The sequence below is a fragment of the Loxodonta africana genome, chromosome 3 (genome assembly GCF_030014295.1).
Source record: "Loxodonta africana isolate mLoxAfr1 chromosome 3, mLoxAfr1.hap2, whole genome shotgun sequence".
Classification (NCBI taxonomy): Eukaryota; Metazoa; Chordata; class Mammalia; order Proboscidea; family Elephantidae; genus Loxodonta; species Loxodonta africana.
The window spans coordinates 47,235,161-47,259,961 of NC_087344.1; the positions used below are offsets into that span (position 1 = coordinate 47,235,161).

General features: G+C 47.0%; 1 protein-coding gene across 1 annotated transcript in view; it reads left to right on the plus strand.

Moving 5' to 3' along the window:
* Positions 1-24,074, plus strand: part of TNFRSF1B (TNF receptor superfamily member 1B) — a 59,474-nt gene extending 35,400 nt beyond the window's left edge. The window contains exons 9-10 of the mRNA XM_064281294.1: positions 1,099-1,306; positions 5,061-24,074. Of these exons, the coding sequence (XP_064137364.1) occupies positions 1,099-1,306; positions 5,061-5,341 (489 nt within the window). The 3' untranslated portion in view covers positions 5,342-24,074. The remainder of the gene's footprint in view (positions 1-1,098; positions 1,307-5,060) is intronic.
* Positions 24,075-24,801: the final 727 nt, after the last annotated feature.

Sequence of the window (24,801 nt, forward strand, 5' to 3'; positions counted from 1 at the left end):
TTCCCCCAACCACTTAAAAATTGAAAACCATTCTCTGCTCGCAGGTGGCAGGCCCGACTTGACCTACGAGCCATAGTTGCTCACCCCTGGTTTAATAAACCTCTGTGTGGACGTTGCTATGCACCAGACACTGTTCTAAAGCACTTCACAAATATTTGACCATTTAATCCTCACAACAGCCCTATGAGGTAGTTTCTTATTCTCCCTTTTTAGATGAAAAGGAGTCCCTGAGTGGTACAAACAGTTAATGTGCTCGACTGCTAACTGAAAGATTGGAGGTTCGAGTTCACCCTGAGGTGCTTCTTGAGAAAGGCCTCGTGATCTACTTCCAAAAACTGAGCCATGGAAAACCCTGTGGAGTGCAGTTCTACTTTGATACACATGGGGTTGCCATAAGTTAGAACCCACTCAGTGGCAACTGTTTTCATTTGCCTAACTGAAGGTTAGAGGTTTGAGTCCACCCAGCTGTGCCTCAGAAGAAAGGCCTGGTGATCTTCTTCCAAAAAATTCAGCCATTAACAACCTTGTGGAGCATGATTGTACTGACACGCATGGGGTCACTATGAGTTAGAGTCAACTTGACGGCAACGGTTTTTTTAGATTAAAAAAAAAAAAAACAGAGGCACAGAGAGGTTAAGTAATTTGTCCAAGGTCACACAGCTATGAGTGGTGGAGTCAGAATTCACACGTGTGGTCTGGCTCCAGAGTCCATGCTCTTGGCTGCTGAAGTGCACTGTGTCTCCCTGTTCTGATGGGGTGCTCTTAGGAAAGTCACTTCCCTTCTCTGGGTCTCTGTTTTCTTACACCAAATGAGAGGCAAACCGGGCCCTCAAGGCTGTCTGGTGACTATGTGACCTCTGCTCTATGGGCTCACACTCCAGGGGGGAAGCCAGTCACTAATCATGGAAACACAAAACCCATGGAGAATCTCACCTTATAAAAAGCGCCGTGTGTGGCAAGAACGTGCAGGTGTGGGCAGAAGCACTATGTAAACTGTGAAGTGCTGACAGCAAGGGGTGCAGATGGCAATGAGAAGGAGGAGGGAGGAGGAGTCATTTGCCGGGGCTGATCACCTCCCATTCTCTCCTCCCTGTCTAGCCTCACCTACCGGCTGATAAGGCGCGGAGTGTGCTGGGCCCCGAGGAACAGCACCTGCTGAACACATCGCCCAGCTCCAGCAGCAGCTCCCTGGAGAGCTCGGCCCCCGCTGCAGACAGGAGGGTGCCTGCCAGGAACCAGCCGCAGGCACCGGGTGCAGAGAAGACCAGTGGTGCCGGGGAGGCCCGGGCCAGCTTTGAGAGCTCAGGTAAGAGGGAGAGCACACCTGGTTTCAGCCTCTCCTCACCCTGTCCCTATCCTTGTGTTTCTCCTGATTTAGGCCTTAGCCACCTCTTCCTGGGCCCCTGCTGCAGGGCGAGGTCTGAGCTCTTAGTGGGGCATGACTTGGCCTTGGCTTTGCTCTCCAGCCTCATCTCCCTACTCCCTGCTCAGCATCCGGCCACACCAAACTTCCTTCAGTTCTCTGAACCCACTGTGTTCCCCCCACCTTTGCCTGCACTGGTACTTTCACCTGGAGCACCCTTCCTTCTCCTTCGCCCCAACCTCTGCACCTGGACAACCCCAGCTTGTCTTTCGAGTCCCCAATATCCAGGTGGGGAATTTTCCTGAAACCCTCTCCCCTCTGGCTCCCTTGCCCCTGGCTGGGTTGGCTGCACCTCTGGGCTCGCCAAGCCCTTGCTTCCCTTTCACAGGATTGTCACATTGTATAGCCATAGTTGTCTGCTCCTGTTACCCTTACCAGATTGTGGCGCTCCTGGTAAGCCTGGACCATCTCATTTGTCCCAACACTCCACCTGGCTAATGATAACAACCACAATAAGAATAATAACCGCTTATATTTTACGTCAGGCACTATTCTGGGCACCTTCCATACATAAAATTAATCTGCACATGAATGCTAAGTAACAGCTATTATGATTATCCCATTTTACAGATGAGGAAATTGAGGCCTGGGGAGGTTAAGCAACTTGTTCAAAGGCATACAGCTAGTCAGTGCCAGAGCCAGGGGCTAGAAGATAGATGATTAATAATACTTCCAGGGCTCCCCATGCTGCCGCTGTTGCTGGTCCCTTTAGAGGATTATCAGGTCTGTGTGGGCTACGGAGAAGTGTGGGGCCCGTGCCCTGTTTATGCAGGCTGCATTTGTATCCCAGACCTGGTCTGTGACAGATGATACCCCTAGGCTGAAATATACCGCGTTCACACAGGCTTCTGCAGGGGTCCCCTACGGACCCTGGGTCTTCCTCAGGTTGGTTTTGCAGTGCAGAGGCCAAGGCTGCTGATGGGCCCTGCTGCAGGCCTGTGTCTCTCCCTGTCACCTGGCCGCACTGGCTAGAGGGAAGTCAGGGAATGAACGTGGACTTGAGCTTGGGTGCCATGTGAAGCTGAGCTGGCTCTTTAACCCTGTCAGGCCTCAGTTTCCTCTTCATGAGAGCGGGGGCATGGCATCTCTTAGCAGACTGGTGAGTGACGAGTGACAGCATGCCCGGCTGGGTGCCTCGCTGGGGCACCAGCTCACTGGGCCACCTCCAGCCAAGGACTGCTGGGTCCAGGCACCCCCCAGCCACAGCGCTGCTCCACACACCACACTCTGCTGCACCACCTTGCCTCTGCCTACACTCATGCCATCCCTTGCCTGAAACATCCTTTCCTACCTGTCACCTCACTCAGGGCCACCTCCTCCCCTGACTGCCCGCATGGGCTCAGGTGCCCCCTCTGATTTCTCTATCATAGTGATGTCTCATCAGTGTGATGTCAGTGCACCCCCAACCCCTGAGCCTGAGAACCGTTGAGAGAGGGACTGGGGTCTGGGCCTGGAACAGAGCAGGTGACCTGAAATGTTTGTTGACTGAATGAATGAGCTCCAAGTCTAAGCTCTTAGTGCTTGACCAAGTCCTTGGATTTACCTTTCTGGTTCCTTAGCCCCACCTGTTCTACAGCTGCCCAGGTGTGGCTTCCTTGGTCCCAGTGTCTGCCCTTTTCTTCCCTGTCCCCTCTACCCTCGGCCCCTCCTGCTGTCTGTTCCTTCTCCCAAGAGTCACCCTCCTAGTGTCTGCATTGTCTCTCTCCTCCCCTCCCCCTGTCCTTTCCCCCTTCTCCCCTGCTTCTCTGTATAACCCGTAAACCTCAGGGCTGTGCCCCCAGCCCGCCCCCGCACTGTCTTGCATCATGCACAAAGGCCATGGAGACACCGGGTGACATTTGGGTGCTGTGGAGGCTCAGGGTGGAAATTTCCTCTTGGCCCTATGATTTCAGCACCCCCCACCCCCACCCCCACCCCCCACCCCCCGCCGCCCGCCGCTACCTTCCTGTTTGGGGCTGTTCTGAGCAGAGCAGCTCTCCAGCTCCGGACCTCTTCTCCAGCTCCCCCAAGTTCTTGGATTCGGGGGGAACAAAGGGCCAGCTGTGCCCAAGCGCTTTGGACACCATGTGCGTTCAGGCACTCAGCAGGTCCCCAGGGCAGGAGTAGCAACAATAACTTTTGAGGGACGATAGTGTGTCCAGCCCCTGACATTCGTCTCCCCAGTTTACTCCACCATTGGGTCCCTCACCAGCTAGTTAGGAAACACAGGTACCTGCTGGTGCTGGGTGGGTCACTTACACAGGAGGGGAGGTGGGGGAGACCTGCATCCCACAGTCCTTCCTGCTGGTTTTCCCACATCTGGCTCCCAGGGAAACCCAGAAATCCAGATTGTCAAAATGTAAACTCCTGAATCCTACATGTCGGTAGCCAAATGCTACCACCAACAATAACAGAACACACCTCTGGGCTGAATTTTGTTCATTCAGCATGTGTCCCTGTCTTAGGTACTAGGGCTACAGCAGGGAACAGTCAAAAAGTCCCCACCATCCTGGGTCCAGGGTCTGGTGAGGGAGACAGGGGCAAACAAGTGACTGAGGAAATTGATTGTGGGCCCTGGAGATCATAGAACAGGGAATGACAGATGGGACAGCAGGTGAGTGTCTTTAGAGAGGGAGATCTGGACAGGCTTCCTGGAGGAAGCGGCCTTTAGCTGAGCCCTGAGTGAAAGGAGGGAGTGAGCTGTGTGAATGGGAAGAGCTCCCCAGGCTGGGGGAACAGCATTGCAAAGGTCCCGAGGCTTGGAGGGCTCAAGGAGCTACAGGGAGGTGCATGTGGCTGGATTGGACCCAACCAGGATCACAGAGCGGTAGGAGATGGACGGCAGACCCAGCTGTGAGAGGCCTTGGAGGTTGTGGTGAGGACTGTGGTTTTTCAAGCAGCCCAGGAAATGAGCTACTGAGTTTTGAAGGCTGGCTCTGGCTGCTGGTGGAGAACAGATGGCAGAGGGGTAGGGCAGAAGCCTGGAAATAGGTGGGAGCAGACGGAGGCTTACATGGAATGGTAGCAGCAGAGACAGTGAACTTAAATTATCTTTTGAAGGTAGACATGGTAGGATATGGGTTATGCGAGGAAGAGAGAGAATCAAAATGGGTGCAAGGCTTTGGGCCGGAGTAGCTGGGTGGACAGTGGCAGTGTGAACTGAGATGGGGAGGAACAGGTTGGATGGGAGGTGGGAGGTGGAGTTGAGTTAAGTTAGAGGTGTCTGTAAGCATACAAGCAGAAGCGTGGAGCAGTTTTCAACCCCTGGCTCATTGAGAGGGTCTCTCCATCTCCAAGAGCCATGTAGGTGCTGGAGATATAGCAGTGAACATGACAGACTCATTCCTGCCCAGAGTTGTATAAGATCATTATACCCATTTTACAGTTGAACAAACTAAGCTCTGAGAAGTGACTTGGCCTAGAATATGAAGGTAGGTCAGGTATTCAAACCCTGGACTGTCAGACTGCAAAGCTCCACACCATCCTGACCTCAGCAAGGAGGACAAACTACTGGCCCACCCCACCCCAGATATAGCAGAGCTGGGCTAGAACCCTGTCCTCTTTGTGGTCCAGCGACCCCTCTCCCCCAGCTAGGAACACATCCCCCGCTCTGAGACCCCTGGACTGACCCCCCCATCTCCCATCTTGTGCTTATCAGAGCCTTCCCCCGGCGGCTGTGGGACCCAGGTCAACGTCACCTGCATCGTGAACGTCTGTAGCAGCTCCGACCACAGCTCGCAGTGCCCCTCCCAGGCCAGCTCCATGATGGGGGCCATGGACACCAGCCCCTCAGACTCCCCGAAGGATGAGCAGGTCCCCTTCTCCAAAGAGGAGAGCCCCTTTCAGTCCCAGCTGGGGTCACCAGAGATGCTGCAACAGAGCTCCGAGGAGAAGCCGCTGCCTCTGGGTGTGCCGGATGCCGGAATGAAGCTCCGTTAGCCAGCTAGCGGGGGCCATGTCACAGCTGTGGATACTGACCCTTGGCAGGGCAACCCTGCGAAGCAGCTCCTGGTTCCTCCAGGCCTCAACTCCCAGGACTCTGTGACTGTCTCTGGGCCACTTCCTTCAGTGGTGTCCACAGTTTCCGCCTCCCTCTCTCCTGCAGGCAGGGGAATGAGGCGGGGAGGGGTCGTGGAGACCCTCTTCTGCCTTGGCGTGCGTCCTCCTGGGAAAGCTGGCTGGACGATGGCAGAGCTGGCCCTGGACTTGCTAGGCAGCCCAGACTGAGTTCCTGCCTCTCTCTGAACTGCCCCCAGCCTGTCCTGAAGTACCTGGCCTCTAGAGCCCTTGGCGCTTTTTACCTGACTCCGGCTTCCCAGGAAGCCCATAGGGGAGGAGGGACTCTGGACACCCATCCAGGGAGGAAGGACAGAGCTTCTGTCTGAATGTTGAGACTGCGGGACAGTCCCAGCGAGCAGACAAGCTGGGGTGGCCATCTAGCAGATGGTTCTGTGTGGGTAGGGGGTGGCAGCCCCTGCAGGGGACACAGGTCCCCCACCTTACTCAGAACCCCTGGAAAGCACCTCCTCTAAGTCCACGTCTGCCAACTTGTCCTCTTGTACCACAGTGTGAAAATCAGGTGCCCAGATGCCCCAGGAAGGCAACCTTAATGAGGCTGATGGCAAACTCTTAACCGGAAATCTTCCTATTTTAACATGTGGCAATTTAAAAAAAAATTAAGCACCATGTGGGCAAACAGAACAGCAAAACTCTGAGGACGCATACAGCCCCTACGGTTGCATCCTCTGCCTTTGATCTTCACTCCAGTTACCCACAGCCCCAGCCCCCTCCTCTCTCTACACTGTGTCCCTCCCCCTGTCCCTCCCTGTCTGGCGTGAAGCTATACCTTCTTCTATCAGGGAATTTCTGGAACTGCAGATGTCTGAGACCCCCCTACAAGCATCTTTTTCCTCCTACCTCAGCCTGGACCTTTCTTCTCTACTGAGGGGTGCTCCTCTGTCCCCCTGGTCCTTCCCCCTGTTCCTGGGGTCTCAGGCCCCAGGGGAGCTGCAGAGCCGTTTTGGTACTGTGCATACTGTGATTCTGAGTGGATGTGAGATGCTGAGAGCCAACTTGGGTCTGTGTGTCTGTATCTGTGTTGTGTGTCTGTGTAGCCAATACTGTCGGGTTGGATAGCCTGCTTTGAAGCAGTTAAAGCCAGTAATTTTGCCAAGGAGTTTTGTCGCCATTAGAGAGTCAACCATTTCCCCCGCAAACTCATGCCCAGAGGACTGGAGAGGATGGACAAGTATGGACTATATCAGATTCTAGAAGGAATGGGTATGAGGACTCTTAAGAGGCTGGTTCCGTCCCAGGCACTTGAATCCCTCACTGATAAATTCCACCGGACTTGAACTTGGACCCTGAACTACCCGTTACCACAGAGACAAGCAGGACTTCCCATTCTGGGATCAAGATGGCAAACTGCCTGGACTGGCCGTGGTCTCTGCCCAAGTCAGACACCGCCTGGTGGTAGAACACGTCTGCCCCCTGGTGGACAGTCCTGGGAGGACCTCAGACCTCGCTTCCTCACCCAGGGAATGGATGAATTGGAAGATTTTTGGGGGGTATGTCCTTAGTTCCCCTGGTTTGTGTTGATCCCAAGACAATGAGCGTTGCATTGTATGCTGAATAGCATTCCTGCTTATAAATAAACCTTTAGTTTGTTTTACATGTTGAGCCCTGGCTCTCTGGCTGGGTCTGGACTGGGGTTTGTCTGTGGTCCTCCTTGCCTGCCGCCAAGCAGGTGTGTGGGGAGAGATGGGGTCCTGAGCACTGGAGTGTGATGGCCCATGTTGTGGCTGGACTATGAGAGGCATCTCCATGACAGCTGCCCTACTGAGAGCCCTGCTGCTCCTTCAGGCCTGGGGACAATAAGATGGCAGCTTCCTGCCAGGATCACCCAGTTGGCCTCAGAGTGTGCTCTTGCCATCTCTGTCTCCTCAGCCTCCTCTTGTGATGGGGGTGAAGGTGTTTACATAGACCATCTTCTCACTTGGGTGCTAGGCTCTACCTACCGCTGAGGCCCTTTGATGTGTGCTTAGCTCGGCACAAGGGCTCTGGGAGCACAGGGTAGGGGATCCTGAAGGTCAGGGGAGAGTTTTGGAGGTGACATCTGACCTGTTCTTTGGTCAGGCTGCATTCCTCCTGGAGGATTTAGGGGAGAATCTGAAGTAAGAGCACAATAAATACTCGTTCATTCAGACATTGGAAAGTGTCAGGATATATTACGGTAGTTTCCCAGAGTTTAGAGACTGCCTGTATTCCTTGGCTCCTGGACCCTTCCTCCATCTTGAAAGCCAGCGTTGTAGCATCTTCTTTACGCAAATCTCCCTCTGCCTCCCCCTTATAAAGACGCTTGTGATTACACTGGGCCCACCTGGATAACCCACTGACGTTGAGTTGATTCCAACTCGTGGTGTCCTCATCTGTAATCCAGGATAATCTCCCTATCTCAAGGTTCTTAATCACATCTGCAAAACTCCTTTTACCTTGTGTCTTAGTTACGTAGTGCCGCTATAACAGAAATACCACAAGTGGATGGCTTTAACAAACAGAAATTTATTTGCTCATAGTTCAGGAGGCCAGAGGTCCGAATTCAAGGCACCAGCTCTAGGGGAAGGCTTTTTCTCTCTGTTGGCTCTAGGGAAAGGTTCTTTTCTCTTTTCAGCTTCTGTTTCTTGGTTACTTGGAGATCTCATGTAGTGTGGCATCTATCTTCTCCCATCTGTGCTTTATTGCTGCATGCTTAATCTGTTCTTTTATATCTCAAAAGAGATTGATTTAAGGTGCACCCTATCCTGGCCCTGCCTCATTAGTGTAACTCACTGTCCCACCCTTCTAGATAGGCTATTTCACACCCTCTCCTTTTCCCTCAAACCTCTTACCTCTCCTCACCCTTACCTTCAGCTGGTTACCTGGCTTCCCGTTTTACTGAGAAAATCGAAGCAAACAGGAGAGATCTTTCTCAGGCTCCCACCACCACCTCTCTCTTCCCACCTGCAACTGTGCTGGGACACTCTCTCCTGTGACTGGATTAACACCCGGACTGGCTAAGGGCAATTCTTCTACTCAAGTACCAGATTTTAGCGTCTCTCTGCTACTGAAGGACACTGCTCTTCTCTCTCCTTTAGCATCAACCTCCAACCCCTCCCCATCTTCTCTATCTGCACACAAACAAACTGACACTGCTTCCATTTAAAAGATAACGATAACAAAACCCAAAATCCTCAAGCACCATTCTCCATCTAGGTACTATCAGATTTTTCAGCTTCTCTTTACAGTAGAGACACTTGGAAAAAGTTGTCTTTCTATAGTCACTCTCTCTAGTTTATCTTCTCCCATTTTCTCTTGAACTCATTCCAAGAAGGCTTGTGCCCACCACTTCACTAAAAGTTCTGTTGTTCAGGTCGCCACTGACCTCCATGTTGCTAAATTCAATGGTCAGTGGTCAGTCTTCTACTCCCTTTGCCTATTAGTGACACAATTAGTCCCTCCTCTTTGGGATACTTTTCTCCCCTGGTTTTCAGGCTTTCACACTCCTCTGGCTTTCCCGCCAGCTCACTGACCCTTCTGTCTCCTTGGCTGGTTCCTCTTCATATCAATGACTGAATGTTCGAGGGGGCACATGGTTCGATCCTTTCACCTCTTCTCCATCTCCAGCTCACTCTCTTGATGATCTCATCCAGCCTCATGACTTTCAGGACCCTGACACTTCGCAATGTTTGAATGAACAAGTAGTTACTGCATTCATATCAGGCACTGCTCTAGGGGCTGGGGATGCCGTAGTTACTAAAACAAGGCTTCCATACTGGGAGGAAGAGAGACAATAAAAATAAGCAGACAATATTGGATGATGATGAGGAAAATTAAACCAGACACGGATGACAGAGGAAAGGGGGTGCTATTCAGGATTGGGAGGCCAGGGAAGCCTCCTGTCTGGAGAGATAACTTGGGAGCAGAGGCCTGAGGAGTGAGGGGGGAGCCAAGTGTTTGGTCAGACTTGGGTGGAGTGGGGTGTGCACAGTGGGAGAGAATGAAACTGAAGAGTGGCCAGGTCCAAAGAGCTCTGACTGCCCTGTAAAGTGAGGTAAAGGGGCTCCCTGAAGACTTTAACCAGTGGAGAGACATGACCAGACTTGCTTCAGGCTGCCAGGGTAGGGGGTGCGTAGATTGGTGAGTAGGGCTGCAGGGCCAGGGATGCTAATCTCATCCTTGGCTCTCATGCTGTCTCATTACCAGGAGATAGGGTTGGCCCTTTTTGAAATCTCCTTGCTTCTGGCCACATTGGGTAATGGCTTGGGAGGTAGCCGGGAGACCAGTGATGTGCTGGTCATTCTCTGTCTTCTCCTCCAGTACCTCTCTTCACTGGCTCTGTGCCCTGGGAGGCCGACCTCGCATTACTTGCCCTCAGGCTTCCAGCAGGTTTGGCCCCAGTGGCCTTGGCCTACAACCACGGTTTCATCACACTGCTCCTGCACTCCCTGCCTTGCCTCTTTGAGTCCAGGGTTGCTAATGGCTTCCTACTGTTGCTTCCCCCAAGTAGTCACAGCTCTTGTGGGTTCTCTTAATGCTGCCCCCTCCTCTGTAAACAGTTCTATGATGGTTCTTCTTATGTGTCAGCTTGATTAGGCTATGGTTCCTTGTTGTTCAGTCTGGTTGCTGTCATGGAGTAGTTATGTGTGATTAAATCCATTGGGCTTGGGTAAAGTACATTGCCTTCTGTAATGTAATGTAATGACTTTCCACATTGCAATCTAATGTAATATAGTCAATCAGTTGAGGTCATACCAGTGTAGGGTGGATCCTAAACCAAATCACTTCTGAGTTATAAAAAGACCAGAATAGACACAGAGACACACACATACAGGACAAGACAGACGATGTGTGAAAGTAGCCTGAGATCGTTGGCAAAGGAATACCAAGGATCGCCAGCAAACACCACAACGAAGAGAGAGACTCACAGAAGGAATCAACATGGCCAACACCTCGTTTGGACTTTTAGCCTCTAGAAATGCGAGACAATAAATGTCTGTTCTTTAAAGCCCCCCATGTGTGGTGTTTCTATTACAGCAGCAGTGTTCTTGTTGTTGTTAGGTGCCCTTGAGTTGGTTCCGACTCATAGTGACCCTATGCACAACGTAATGAAACACTGACTGGTCCTGCACCATCCTCATAATCCTTGTTATGCTTCAGCCCATTGTTGCAGCCACTGTGTCAATCCATTTCATCAAGGGTCTTCCTCTTTTTTGCTGACCCTCTATTTTACCAAGTACGATGTCCTTCTCCAGGGGCTGGTCCCTCCTGATAGCGTGTCCAAAGCATAGTTTCGCCATCCTTGCTTCTAAGGAGCATTCTGGTTGTACTTCTTCCAAAACAGATTTGTTCATTCTTTTGGCAGTCCGTAGTATATTCAGTATTCTTCACCAATACCAATTCAAAGGCATTAATTTTTCTTTGGTCTTCCTTATTCATGGTCCAATTTTCACATGCTATGAGGTGATTGAAAACACCATGGCTTGGGTCAGGTGCACTTTAATCTTCAAGGTGACATCTTTGCTTTTCAACTCTTTAAAGACGTCTTTTGCAGTAACTTTGTCCAATGCAATGCGTCTTTTGATTTCTTGACTGCTGTTTGCAAGGGTGTTGATTGTGGATCCAAGTGGAATGAAATCCTTGACAACTTCAATCTTTTCTCTGTTTATCATGATATTGCTTATTGGTCCATGTATGAGGGTTTTTATTTTCTTTATGGTGAGGTATAATCCATCCTGAAGGCTGTGGTCTTTGATCTTCAACAGCAAGTGCTTCAAGTACTCTTCACTTTCAGCAAGCAAGGTTGTGTCATCTGCATAATGCAGGTTGTTAATGAGTCTTCCTTCAATCCTGATGCCCTGTTCTTTTTCATATAGTCCAGCTTCTTGGATTATTCGCTCATCATGCAGATTGAATAGGTATAATGAAAGGATACAATGCTGATGCATACCTTTCCTGACTTTAAAACAGGCAGTATTTCATTATTCTGCTGGAATGACTGCCTCTTGATCTATGTACAGGTTCCTCATGAGCATAATTAAGTGTTCCAGAATTCCCATTCTTCGCAATGTTATCCATAATTTGTTATGATCCACACAGTCAAGTGACTTTGCATAGTCCATAAGACACAAGTCAACATCTTTCTTGTATTCTCTGCTTTCAGCCAGGATGCATCTGACATCAACAGTGATGTCCCTGGTTCCATGTCCTCTTCTGAATTCAGCTTGAATTTCTGGCACTTCCCTGTTGATACATTGCTGCAGCCGCTTTTGAATGATCTTCAGCAAAATTTTACGTGTGTGGTATTAATGATATTGTTCAATTATTTCTGCATTTGGTTGGATCACCTTTCTTGGGAATAGGCATAAATATGGATCTCTTCTAGACAGCCAGATAGCTGTCTTCCAAATTTCTTGGCACAGACAAGTGAGCACTTCCACTGCTGCATCCATTGTTGAAACATCTCTATTGGTAGTCCATCAGTTCCTGAGGCATTGTTTTTCGCCAGTGTCTTCAGTGGAGCTTGAACTTCTTCCTTCGGTACCATCGGTTCCTGATCATATGCTACCTCCTGAAATGGTTGAATGTCGACCAATTCTTTTTGGTATAGTGACTCTGTGTATTTCTTCCATCTCTTTTGACGATTCTTCCATTGTTTAATATTTTCCTCGTAGAACCCTTCAATATTGGAACTCGAGGCTTGAATTTTTTCTTCAGTTCTTTCAGCTTTAGAAATGCAGAGCATGTTCTTCCCTTTTTGGTTTTCTATCTCCAGGTCTTTGCACATGTCATTATAACACTTTACAGTGTCTTCTTGACCAACCCTTTGAAATCTTCTGTTCAGCTCTTTTGCTTCCTCATTTCTTTCTTTCGCTTTAGCTATTCGACTTTCAAGAGCAAGTTTCAGAGTCTCTTCTGACATTCATTTTGGTCTTTTCATTCCTTCCTGTCTTTTTAATGACCTCTTTCTTTCTTTATGTATGATGTCCTTGATGTCATTCCACAACTCGTCTAGTCTTCGATCATTCAACACATCAAATCTATTCTTGAGATGGTCTCTAAATTCAGGTGGGATATACTCAAGGTTGTACTTTGGCTCTCGTTGAGTTGTTCTAGTTTTCTTCAGTTTCAATTTGAACTTGCATATGAGCAATTGACGGTGTGTTCCACAGTCGGCCCCTGGCCTTGTTCTGACTGATGATATTGAGCTTTTCCACATGTAGTCATTTTGATTCTTGTGTATTCCATCTGGCGAGGTCCACGTGTACAGTCGGCGTTTATGTTGTTGAAAAAAGGTATTTGCAATGACGAAATCATTTGGTCTTGCAAAATTCTATCATGTGATCTACAGCATTGTTCCCATCACCAAGGCCATATTTTCCAGCTACCAATCGTTCTTCTTTGTTTCCATCTTTCAGATTCTAATCTCTATTAATTGTCAATGCATCCTGATTGCATGTTTGATCAATTTCAGACTGCAGAAGTTGGTAAAAGTCTTCAATTTCTTCATCTTTGGCCTTAGTGGTTGATGTGTAAGTTTGACTAATAGCTGTATTAGCTGGTCTTCCTTGTAGGCGTATGGATATTATCCTATCACTGACAGAGATGTACTTCAGGATAGATCTTGTAATGTTCTTTTTGACAATGAAGGCAACACCATTCCTATTCAAGTGTCATTCCTGGCATAATAGACCATATGACTGCCTGATTCAAAATGGCCAATACCAGTCCATTTCAGCTCACTAATGCCTAGGATACCAATGTTTATATGTTCCATTTCATTTTTGAGGATTTCCAATTTTCCTAGATTCATACTAGTACATTCCACATTCCAATTATGAATGAATGTTTGCCACTGTGTCTTCTCATTTTGAGTGATGGCACATTGGCAAATAAAGGTCCCAAAAGCTTGATTCCATCCATGCCATTCAGGTCAACCTACTTTGAGGAGGCAGCTCTTCTCTGGTCATTTTTTGAGTGCCTTCCAACTTGAGGGGCTCATCTTCCAACACTATCTCAGGCAAAGTTTCACTGCTATTCATAAGGTTTTCACTGGCTAATTCTTTTCAGAAGTAGACCACTGGGTCCTTCTTTCTGCTCTGCCTTAGCCTGAAAGCTCAGCTGAAACCTGTCCGCCATGGGTGACCCTGCTAGTATTTGAACACTGGTGGCATAGCTTCCAGCATCACAGCAACATGCAAGCCCCCACAGTATGACAAACTGACAGATGTGTGGGGGTTAAGTTAGCAAACTGATCGCACCACCCAGGGACCTTTTAGTTTACTAGTGCTGCTGTAACAGAAACACCACAAGTGGGTGGCTTTAAAGATGAAGTTTTTTTGTTCCTCACAGTTTTGGAGCCTAAAAGTTCAAATCAGGGTCTTGTGCATGTCAATTGCTTCCTTCTAGGCAGTCCTGGGTGTTCGTTCATTCCTTGGCTTCCCCGCTCCCCCCCGCCCCGCCTCCCGGCCCCCTCCGTGTGTGTGTCTCAACTGCTCTTTTCGTAGCTCAGAAGTTATTAGATTTAGAACCCACCCTGCTTGGATATGATCTAATTAACATAACAAAGAATACCCTATCTCCAAACAGGATTACATCAACAGGTACAGGGGTTAGGATTCCAACACATATGGGGGGAGGGGTGTACAATTCAAGTTATCACACCAGGAGAACCCACTTGCCCAGGCACACCCCTAAGGGTCTTCCCACCCTCACCATTGCCTCTGCTGAGCCCTGATGCAGCTTGCTGTGTGACCTTGAGGAAGCCACCAACCTCACTGTGCCTTTGATTCCTCATCTGCAAAATGAGGGAATAGCCATTTCTAAATCTGGGGTTCAAGAAAATGACAGACATTCAAAGGCTTGCCACCTCCCACTAACCAGTGACCTCAGAAATACTGGGTAGAAAAACTGGACATGCCAAATGGTGGTGGCCAAGGGAAGAGGCTGAGCCAGGTGTCTGGGAAGAGGTTCCTGAAGACAGGAGGTGGCAGGGGGCAGGGAGTGTTGGGTGTGGCAGGCCTTCCCACAACCCCACCTCCCTCTGTAGTAGGAGCAGGTGAACTCTGGGAGACAAGGTAAGCAACTATCAGCTCTCCCAGGAAGGCCAGCTGCTGGGGTCAGAGAAGGAGGTCAGAAAGGGGGGAGCACTGGTGGTCCAGTGGGACATTGGGTGTCCTGTCCCCTCTCTAAGCTTGTGTCCTGGGCTTGCTGCGAGATCATGGAGAAAGATCTGTCATTCCCATTCACAGGCTTTTACCGAGCACCCACTTCTCACACAATAAGGTAGCTGTAGAGCACCTACCGGAAACCCTGGTGGCATAGTGGTTAAGTGCTACAGTTGTTAACCAAGAAGTTGGCGGTTCAAATCTGCCAGGCGCTCCTTGGAAACTCTATGGGGCAGTTCTACTCTGTCCTATAGGGTCGTTATGAGTCGGAATCGACTCGATGGCAGTGGGTGGGTTTTTAGAGCACAGGTACCAGGTGCTGTTTTAGGTGCTGGGGAGACAGCAGTGAGCATCTTTGCTTTCCTAGAGCTTACATTCAAGAAGGGGAGACAGGTAATGAACAGACGAACCTGTAATATAATGTCAGGCTATGATGAATACCTGGGAGGAAAATAACGCCAGGTAAAGGGAAAAGGAGTACTTGAGGGCTGCAGTTTTATGTAGTGTGGTCAGAGAGGGCATCCTGGAAGAGGCAGCTTTTGAACTGAAGCATGAAAAAGTGAGGAAGCCAATCATCTGAGGGGAAGCAAAGGCCTCATGGCCAGAATGTGCTTGCCTAGTTGGAGGCACAAAGGAGGGCCAGTGCTGCTGGAGCAGAGTGTGTGTTGGGGGGGAGAGGGTTGGAGTAGGATGGGTGGGGAGAAGGGGCGCAGCTAGCTCAACAAAGGCCTCAGAATCCGTGGAAAGGAGGTTGGGTTTTGTTTTAGGTATGATGCAAGGGGACTGAGCCTGGGAGTGCGGGAAGTTCCATAGGTCTAAGGGTTGAGAGGACAGAGCTTGGGTTATTCTATTAATTGCCCTTTGAGATAAGCAAGGTCCCTATTATCCCTACTGTGCAGAGGAGGACACTGAGGCACAGAACTTGCTGGTTTCAATACTTATCTAAGGAGTCGGTTGGATGGGTGGATGATCTGTTAACTGTCGGAGGCTCTTGATAAGTAACTCCTCAGAATTTTACAAGAAAGTTGAAGATGCCTGGATTTAAAAGGGAAGTGTTCTCTCCATGAACTTTCTGGGTGGTGCAAACAGTTAACTCAGTCTCTGCTAACCTAAAGGTTGGAGGTTAAAGTCCACCCTGAGGCACCTTGGAAGAAAGACTCGGTGATTTACTTCCAAAAACAATCAACCCCACAGAACACAGTTCTACCCTGTCACCATAAAGTAGCCATGAGTCAGACTGATTTTTTTTGGTTTTCTCCATGGGCTCCATATTTAGAGAGCAGCCCTGGTGGAGCAGTGGTTAAGCGCTCGGCTGCTAACCAAAAGGTCAGTGGTTTGAACCTATCAGCTGCTCCATTGGAGAAAGATGTGGCAGTTTGCTTCCGTAAAAATTGCAATCTAGGAAACCCTATGGGGCAGTTCCACTCTGTCCTACAGGGCCTCTCTCTGTGAGTTGGAATTGACTCGGCAGCAATGGGCGGGCAACCAGGGCAGCATCCTGAAAGCTGGGGAGATTGGGCTGAGAGGCTGCGTGGGTAGCTAGGTGGAGTCTTCAGGTCCCTGATGTGGGTAAGTGAAATAAAAAAAAAAAAATTTTTTTTTTTTTAAGTGAGGACCCTGCTTAATGGGCAGGGCAGTGTCAAATGTCACCAATCTGCCACTCCCTCTTAGCTGTTGCAGTTGCAAATACGCTTCAGGTAGATACCCAGTTGTTCTATGCTAATAAGGGCCTATGCTGTTGAAATGGGCCCACACAAGACTAGGCAGGGGTGAAAGGCATTCAAAGTCCATGAGCAAAGAAGCTGTGCCTGCCCTGAGCTCTCCGCTTAGGAGAGCTGGCAGATTATTTTTTCCTGTTTGTTAATTTGTTCGCTCTGCAAAGCTGGGAGAATAGCTGTGGCATGTGACAGGTCCCTACTTCTGGCCCAGGGGTTGTGGCAACTGCTGAACCTGGACCAGGCTGGGTGAATGGGAGACAGGTACTCCCCAGAGGGGGAAGGTTTTTTTTTGATCCCTTGAGATTTCTCCCAGTGTGGAAAACATGTCTGAGAGCTACTGCTTGCCTCAACCCAGGTGCTTCAGCAGATCCAGCCTGCAAGGTGCTGACAGGTCAGGTCTGGCAAATCCACGTTGCTTCTTCACTGTCTGCACCTCCCCCTAATGCTCAGTCTGACTACTCAACTTTGTCTTTGATGTTCAGGGCCCCCAGATTGTCATATATAATCAATCCACTTGTTTTTGGAGTCTTTGTTGTAAGAGGGACCAAAAGAAGCATCTGACTATGCTGGCATCTTGGCCCTGCCTCCCATGTATGATGTCATTCCACAACTTGTCTGGTTTTCAGTCATTAGTGTTCAACGTGTCAAATCTATTCTTTAGATGGTGTCTTAGTCATCTAGTGCGGCTATAACTGAAATACCACAAGTGGATGGCTTTAACAAAGAAATTTATTCTCTCACGGCCTAGAAGGCTAGAAGTCCACATTCAGGGTGCTAACTCCAGTGGAAGGCTTTCTCTCTTAGTCGACCCTGGGTTCCTGTGCTGAGAAGCTCCTCAGACAGAGAAGATTGACGACAAGGACCTTTCCCCAGAGGGATCAAAAAAAACTTTCTCCCAGAGCCCATGGGGGATAGGTTTCAGCTGAGCTTCCAGACTAAGACAGACTAGGACAAGGGACCTGGCAGTCTATTTCTGAAAAGAATTAGCCAGTGAAAACCTTATGAATAGCAGCAGAACATTGTCTGATATAGTGCCGGAAGGTGAGCATCCCAGGTAGGAAGGCACTCAAAAGGCAACTGGGGAAGAGCTGCCTCCTCAAAGTAGTCCACATAAATGACATGGATAGAGTCAAGCTTTAGGGACCTTCATTTGCTGATGTGGCATGACTCAAAATGAGAAGAAACAGCTACAAACATCCAATAATAATCAGAAGGTGGAATCTACAAAGTAAGTACAAAAATTGTCAAAAATGAGATGGAATGCATAAACATCGATATCCTAGGCATTAGTGAGCTGAAATGGATTGATATGGGCCATTTTGAATTGGACAGTCATATGGTCTACTATGCCAGGAATGACAACTTGAAGAAGAATGGTGTAGCATTCATTGTCAAAAAGAATATTTCAAGATCTACCCTGAAGTACAATGCTGAAGTACAAGGAAGACCAATTAATCCGATTATTATTCAGATTTATGTACTAGCCACTAAAGCCAAAGATGAAGAAATGGAAGATTTTTACTGCAGTTTGAAATTGACTGAACATGCAATCAGGATGCATTGACAATTACTGGAGATTGGAATGTGAAGGCTGGAAACAAAGAAAAAGGACTGGTAGTTGGAAAATGTGGCCTTGGTGATAGAAACGATGCTGGAGATCTCTTGATTGAATTTTGCAAGACCAAACACTTCGTCATTGCAAATACCTTTTTTCACCAACGTTAACGGTGACTATACACATGGACCTCGCCAGATGGAATGCACAGGGATCCAAACAACTACATCTGTGGAAAAACACAATGGAGAAGCTCAATATCGTCAGTCAGAACAAGGCCAGAGACCAACTATAGCACAGACTTCAATTGCTCGTAGTGCAAGTTAAAGTTGAAACTGAAGAAAACTGGAAGTCCACGGGAACCAAAGTATGACCTTGAGTATATCCCACCTGAATTTAGAAACCATTGTAATAATAGATTTGAGATGTTGAACACTAATGACTGAAGACCAGACGAATTGTGGAATGACATCAAGGACATCATACATGAAGAGAGCAAGAGGTCATTAAAAAGACAGAAAAGGCCAAAATGGATATCAGAAGAGACTCTAAAACTTGCTTTTGAATGTTGAGCAGCTAAAGCAAAAGGAAGAAATGATGAAGCAAAAGAGCCAAACAGAAGGTTTCAAAGGGTGGCTTTAGAAGACAAGGTAAAGTACCATAATGACGCGTGCAAAGAGCTGAAGATAGAAAAGCAAAAGGGAAGAACATACTCTGCATTTCTCAAGCTGGAAGAGCTGAAGAAAAAATTAAAGTCTCGAGTTGCAATAGTGAAGGATTCTATGGGGAAAATATTAAATGACTCAGGAAGCATCAAAAGAAGATGGAAGGAATACAGAGTCATTATACCAAAAGGAACTGGCCGACGTTCAATCATTTGAAGAGGTAGCATATGATCGGGAACTGATGGTGTTAAAGGAAGAAGTCCAAGCTCCACTGAAGGCATTGGTGAAAAACAAGGCTCCAGGAATTGACGAAATATCAATTGAGATGTTTCAACAAACGGATGCAGCAGTGGAAGTGCTCATTTGTCTATGCCAAGAAATTTGGAAGACAGCTACCTGGCCAACTGACTGGAAGAGATCCATATTTGTACCCATTTCAAAGAAAGGTGATCCAACAAAATGTGGAAATTATCAACAATGTCAGTAATATCACATGCAAGTAAAATTTTGCTGAAGATCATTCAAAAGTGGCTGCAGTGGTATATTGCCAGGGAGCTGCCAAAAATTCAAGCGAGATTCAGAAGAAGACGTGGAACCAGGAATATCATTACTGATGTTAAATGGATCCTGGCTGAAAGCAGAGAATACCAGAATGTTCACCTGTGTTTTATTGACTATGCAAAGGCATTCAACTGTGTGGAGCATAACGAATTATGGATAACATTGTGAAAAATGGGAATTCCAGAACATTGAATTGGGCTCATGAGGAACCTGTACATAGATCAAGAGGCAGTTATTCGGACAGAACAAGGGGATACTGCATGGTTTGAAGTCAGGAAAGGTGTATGTCAGGGCTGTATCCTTTCACCATACTTATTCAATCTGTATGCTGAGCAAATAATCTGAGAAGCTGGACTATATGAAGAAGAACGGGCATCAGGATTGGAGGAAGACTTATTAACAACCTGTGATATGCAGATGACACAACCTTGCTTGCTGAAAGTGAAGGGGACTTGAAGTGCTTACTGATGAAGATCAAAGACCACAGCTTTCAGTATGGATTACACCTCAATATAAAGAAAACAAAAATCCTTATAACTGGACCAGTGATTAGCATCGTGATAAACTTAGAAAAGATTGAAGTTGTTAAGGATTTCATTTTACTTGGATCCACAATCAACACCCATGGAAACAGTAGTCAAGAAATCAAAGATGTCTTGCATTGGGCAAATCTGCTGCAAAAGACCTCTTTAAAATGCTGAAAAGAAAAGATGTCACCTTGAAGACTAAGGTGCACCTGACCCAAGCCATGGCACTTTCAGTTGCATCATTTGCATGTGAAAACTGGACAAAGAATAAGGAAGACCAAAGAAGAGTTGATGCCTTTGAATTGTGATATCGGCAAAGAATATTGAATATATCATGGACTTTCAAAAGAATGAGCAAATCTGTCTTGGAAGAGAGAAGTACAACCAGAATGCTCTTTAGGAGCAAGGATGGCAAGACTGCGTCTTATGTACTGTGGACATGTTGTGAGGGGGAATCAGTCCCTGAAGAAGGACATCATGCTTGGTAAAGTACAGGATCAGCGGAAAAGAGGAAGACCCTCAACAAGATGGATTGACACAGTGGCTCTAACAATGGGCTCAAGTACAATGAGGATTTTCAGGATGGTTCAGGACTGGGCAGTGTTTCGTTCTGTTGTACTCAGGGTCGCTATGAGTTGGAACCGGCTTGACAGCACTTAACAACAACAACAAATGTTGTTGAAAAAAGATATTTGCGAGGATGAGTCATTTGGTGTTGCAAAATTCTGTCATGTGATCTCTAGCATTGTTTCTGTCACCAAGGCCATACTTTCCAACTATCAATCCTTTGTTTTCAACTTTTGTATTCCAATCACCAGTAATTGTCAATACATCTTGATTGCATGTTCGATCAATTTCAGACTGCAGAAACTGGTAAAAATCTTCCATTTCTTCGTCTTTGGCCTTAGTGATTGGTGTATAAATTTGAATAATATTTGGCTCACCTGGTCTTCCTTGTAGGCGTATGGATATTATCCTATCACTGACAGCATTGTTCTTCAGGGTAGATCTTGAAATGTTCTTTTGGTGATGAATGCAACACCATTACTCTTCAAGTTGTCATTCCTGGATCAGTAGACCATATCGTTATCTGATTCAAAATGGCCAATACCAATCCATTTCAGCTCTCTAATGCCTAGAATATCAATGTTTATGCATCCCATTTCATTTTTTACAACTTCCAATTTTCCTAGTTTCATACTTTGTACATTCCACATTCCAATTATTAATGGATATTTGCAACTGTTTCTTCTCATTTTGAGTCGTGCCACATCAGCAAATGAAGATTCTGAAAACTTGACTCCATCCACGTCATTAAGGTCAGCTCTGTTGTCCTTTGAGGGCCTTCCAACCTGAGGGGCTCATCTTCTGGCACTATATCAGACAATGTTCTCCTGCTATTCATAAGGTTTTCACTGGCTAATATTTTTCAGAAGTAGACCTCTAGGCCCTTCTTCCTAGTCTGTCTTAGTATGGAAGCTCAGCTGAAACCTGACCTCCATGGATAGGTGACCCTGTTGGCATTTGAATACTGGTGGCATAGCTTCCAGTATCACAGCAACATGCAAGCCCCCCCCAGTAGGACAAACTGACAGAGACTTAGTCAAAAAAAAAAAAAGAAGAGGAAATATCTCACTAATAATTTTTTGTATTGATTACATGTTAAAATGTAACTATTTTGAATACACTAGGTTAAATAAAAATATTATTAGCATTAGTTTCACCCATTTCTTTTTATCTGTTTTAATGTGGCACCTAGAAAATTAAAAATTACAGTATGTGGCTCACATTATATTTCTATTGGACTGTGCTGTTCTGGAAGGCTAAAAGCCTTTGAGATCCAGTTAAAAGCACAATTAAAATTGCAACTCCCAGAATTCCTACCCCCACTATGGGGCTCTTTTTTTGTCCATAGTACTTTTCACCTTCTCAATACTGGATGATTTATGTATCTGTTGTGTTTATTGCTTATTTTCTGTTCCCCCTGTGTCATAGATTGAATTGTGTCCCCCCAAAATATGTGTATCAATTTGGCTAGGCCATAATTCCCAGTATTATGTGATTGTCCACCGTTTTGTCACCTGATGTGACTTTCCTATGTGTTGTAAATCCTATCTCTGTGGCGTTGTTGAGGTGGGATTAGTTGCAGTTATGTTCATGAGGCAGGACTCAATCTACAAGATTAGGTTGTATCTTAAGTCAACCACTTTTGAGATATAAAAGAGAGAAGCAAGCAGAGAGACGGGGGCCCTCCATACCACCAAGAAACAAGAGCCAGGAGAACAATGAGTCCTTTGGACCCGGGGTCTCTGCACTGAGAAGCATCTTGACCAGGAAAAGATTGATGATAACAACCTTCTCCGAGAGCCAACAGAGAGAGAAAGCCTTCCTCTGGAGCTGATGCCCTAAATTTGGACTTCTAGCCTCCTAGGCTGTGAGAGAATAAATTTCTCTTTGTTAAAGCCGTCCACTTGTAGTATTTCTGTTACAGCAGCCCTGTATAACTAAGACACCCTGCTAGAACATAGTTTCATTCGGGCAGAGCTTTGTCTATTTTGCTCAGGGATGTAACCCCAAAGTGCTTAGAACAGTGCCAGGCACAGTGTAGGTGTTCAATAAATGTTGAAAGAACAAATGAATGATTGAATGAATGGAGGCTTGGGAAGTGTCGGGGTCCCACAGTTGACAAATCTTCTAATTTTTCTAGAGAAACTCCAAATAAAGATTTTCACGTGTGCCTCCTGGCTTTTTAAATGTTGTAGCTAATTTGGGTTATTTTAAAGCATCGTGCAGGTCAAAGGATACATGTTTGTGGGCCTTTTCAATCTTCGGGCTGCCTGTCCTCGGCTGCCGTCTGGACCCCCTCTTGTCTAGATGATTCTGGAGGTCAAGTGGGGAGGGGATGATGGGGGATAAGCAGGGGCCCCTCAAATGTGCCTGTCTCAGAAAACTCTCCATGTCAACATGCTTCTGAGGGTCTAGGATGGGTGGTAATTAAGGGACCTCCTCATCTCCTGCAACCCCTCACCTATTGTGCCTACAACTTTGGGCACCACCACAGCATAGGAGGGAGCCAGTGTGAGACCTTTCCTGCTGCCAATAATCGCTCCTCCTCCTTGGCCAGACCAGTGTTTGATCTCTCTGACCCTTTAACTATAAAGTGGATCTGGCTTCCCCACAACAGGTATAATTTCTGCGCTAAAAGTTGAGAACACACAGCCCAGGGCTAGGCTGGTGCAGGAAGGGCTGGGGCTATATTGGAGGGCCTTCTAGGCTTTCAGCAAAGTCTTGGATTGTCCCATGATCTCTCTGTGTGACCTTTAGTAGGTCCTTTTCCCTTTCGTGTTCTCATCCTGTACAATTCGGGCTTTGGATCAGTTCTGCAGTGTCCAAACCCACCACCTTAGAACAACACTGGGCCCCCTGCAGGCTTACCCACTTAGAACCCCTGGGGCCAGGCTTTCTCACTGAGCCCCTCCCTGACCACCCATCTAAAACTGCACACCCCTCCTTCCTGTCTTGCTTCCCTGAACTATTTTTCCCTTTAGTACCTTGATTATTTACCTTGGTTTACTCTATATTTTACTTTGACTTTGTTTATTGTCTGCCCTCTCTTTACTGGTATATAAGCTCCATGAAGCACTTACTAATGAAGATCAAAGGTCACAGCCTTCAGTATGGATTGCACCTCAACATAAAGAAAACGAAAATCCTCACAACTGGACCAATGAGCAACATCATGATAAATGGAGAAAAGATTGAAGTTGTCAAGGATTTCATTTGACTTGGATCCACAATCAACAGCCATGGAAGCAGCAGTCAAGAAATCGAAAGATGCGTTGCATTGGGTAAATCTGCTGCAAAGCATCTCTTCAAAGTGTTGAAGAGCAAAGATGTCACCTTGAAGACTAAGGTGCGCCTGACCCAAGCCATGGTATTTTCAGCTGCGTCATATGCATGTGAAAGCTGGACAATGAATAAGGAAGACCGAAGAAGAGTTGACGCCTTTGAATTGTGGTGATGGCGAAGAATATTGAACATACCATGGACTGCCAAAAGGACAAACAAATCTGTCTTGGAAGAAGTGCAGCCAGAACGCTCCTTAGAAGCAAGTACGGTGAGACTGCGTGTACATACTTTGGACAGGTTGTCAGGAGGGATCAGTCCCTGGAGAAGGACATCATGCTTGGCAGAGTACAGGGTCAGCGGAAAAGAGGAAGACCCTCAATGAGGTGGATTGACACAGTGGCTGCAACAATGAGCTCAAGCATAACAATGATTGTAAGGATGGCGCAGGACCAGGCAGTGTTTTGTTCTGTTGTGCATAGGGTCGCTATGAGTCGGACCCGACTCAAAGGCATCTAACAACAACAACAAGTTCTGTGAGGGCAGGGATTAAAAAAAAAAAAAAACAAAACACTCAGCTTTACTGAGGAATAATTTACATGCAGTTCACCAATTTTAAGTGCAGTCTGATGAATTTTGACAAACATGTGAAGTCTCGTTACCACCATAACAATCAAGATATAGAAAGGTTCCATCACCCCTAAAAGTTCCCTGGTACCCCTTCCTAGTCAATTTCCCCCTTCCTTGGCTCCTGGGAACCACTGATCTGCTTTTTGCCATTATAGTTTCGCTTTTTCTGGAGTCTCATATAGATGGGATCATTACAGTATGTGTTCTTTTTTGGTCTGTCTTCTTTCATATGACATAATACTTTCAAGGTTCATCCTAGGTGATGCCTGTGTCAATCATTTGTTCCTTTTTATTGCTGAGCAGTATTCCATTGTATAGGTATATCACAGTTTCTTTGTGCATTCTCCTGTTGGACAGTTTGATTATTTTCAGTTTTGGGCTATTACGAATAAAGCCACTATGAACATTTATGTATAAGTCTTTGTGTGGGCATTTGTTTTCACTTCTCTTGGGTACGTATCAAGAAGTGGGATTGCAGTATGGTAAATATGTACGTAGCTTTATGAGAAACTGAGGGCTCAAAGACTTTCAGTAGTGTTGACTCATGAATTGGCCCTGGCACCCACATTTTAAACAAGCTTCCCAGGTGAAGCCAGGTGTCTCCGTTTTGGACGACCCGGACTCCGAGGTCCTTCAGCTCTGACAAGTTGCCTTCCTTTTGCCTTTGGTCTGTGGAATCTGGGATTCACATGCAA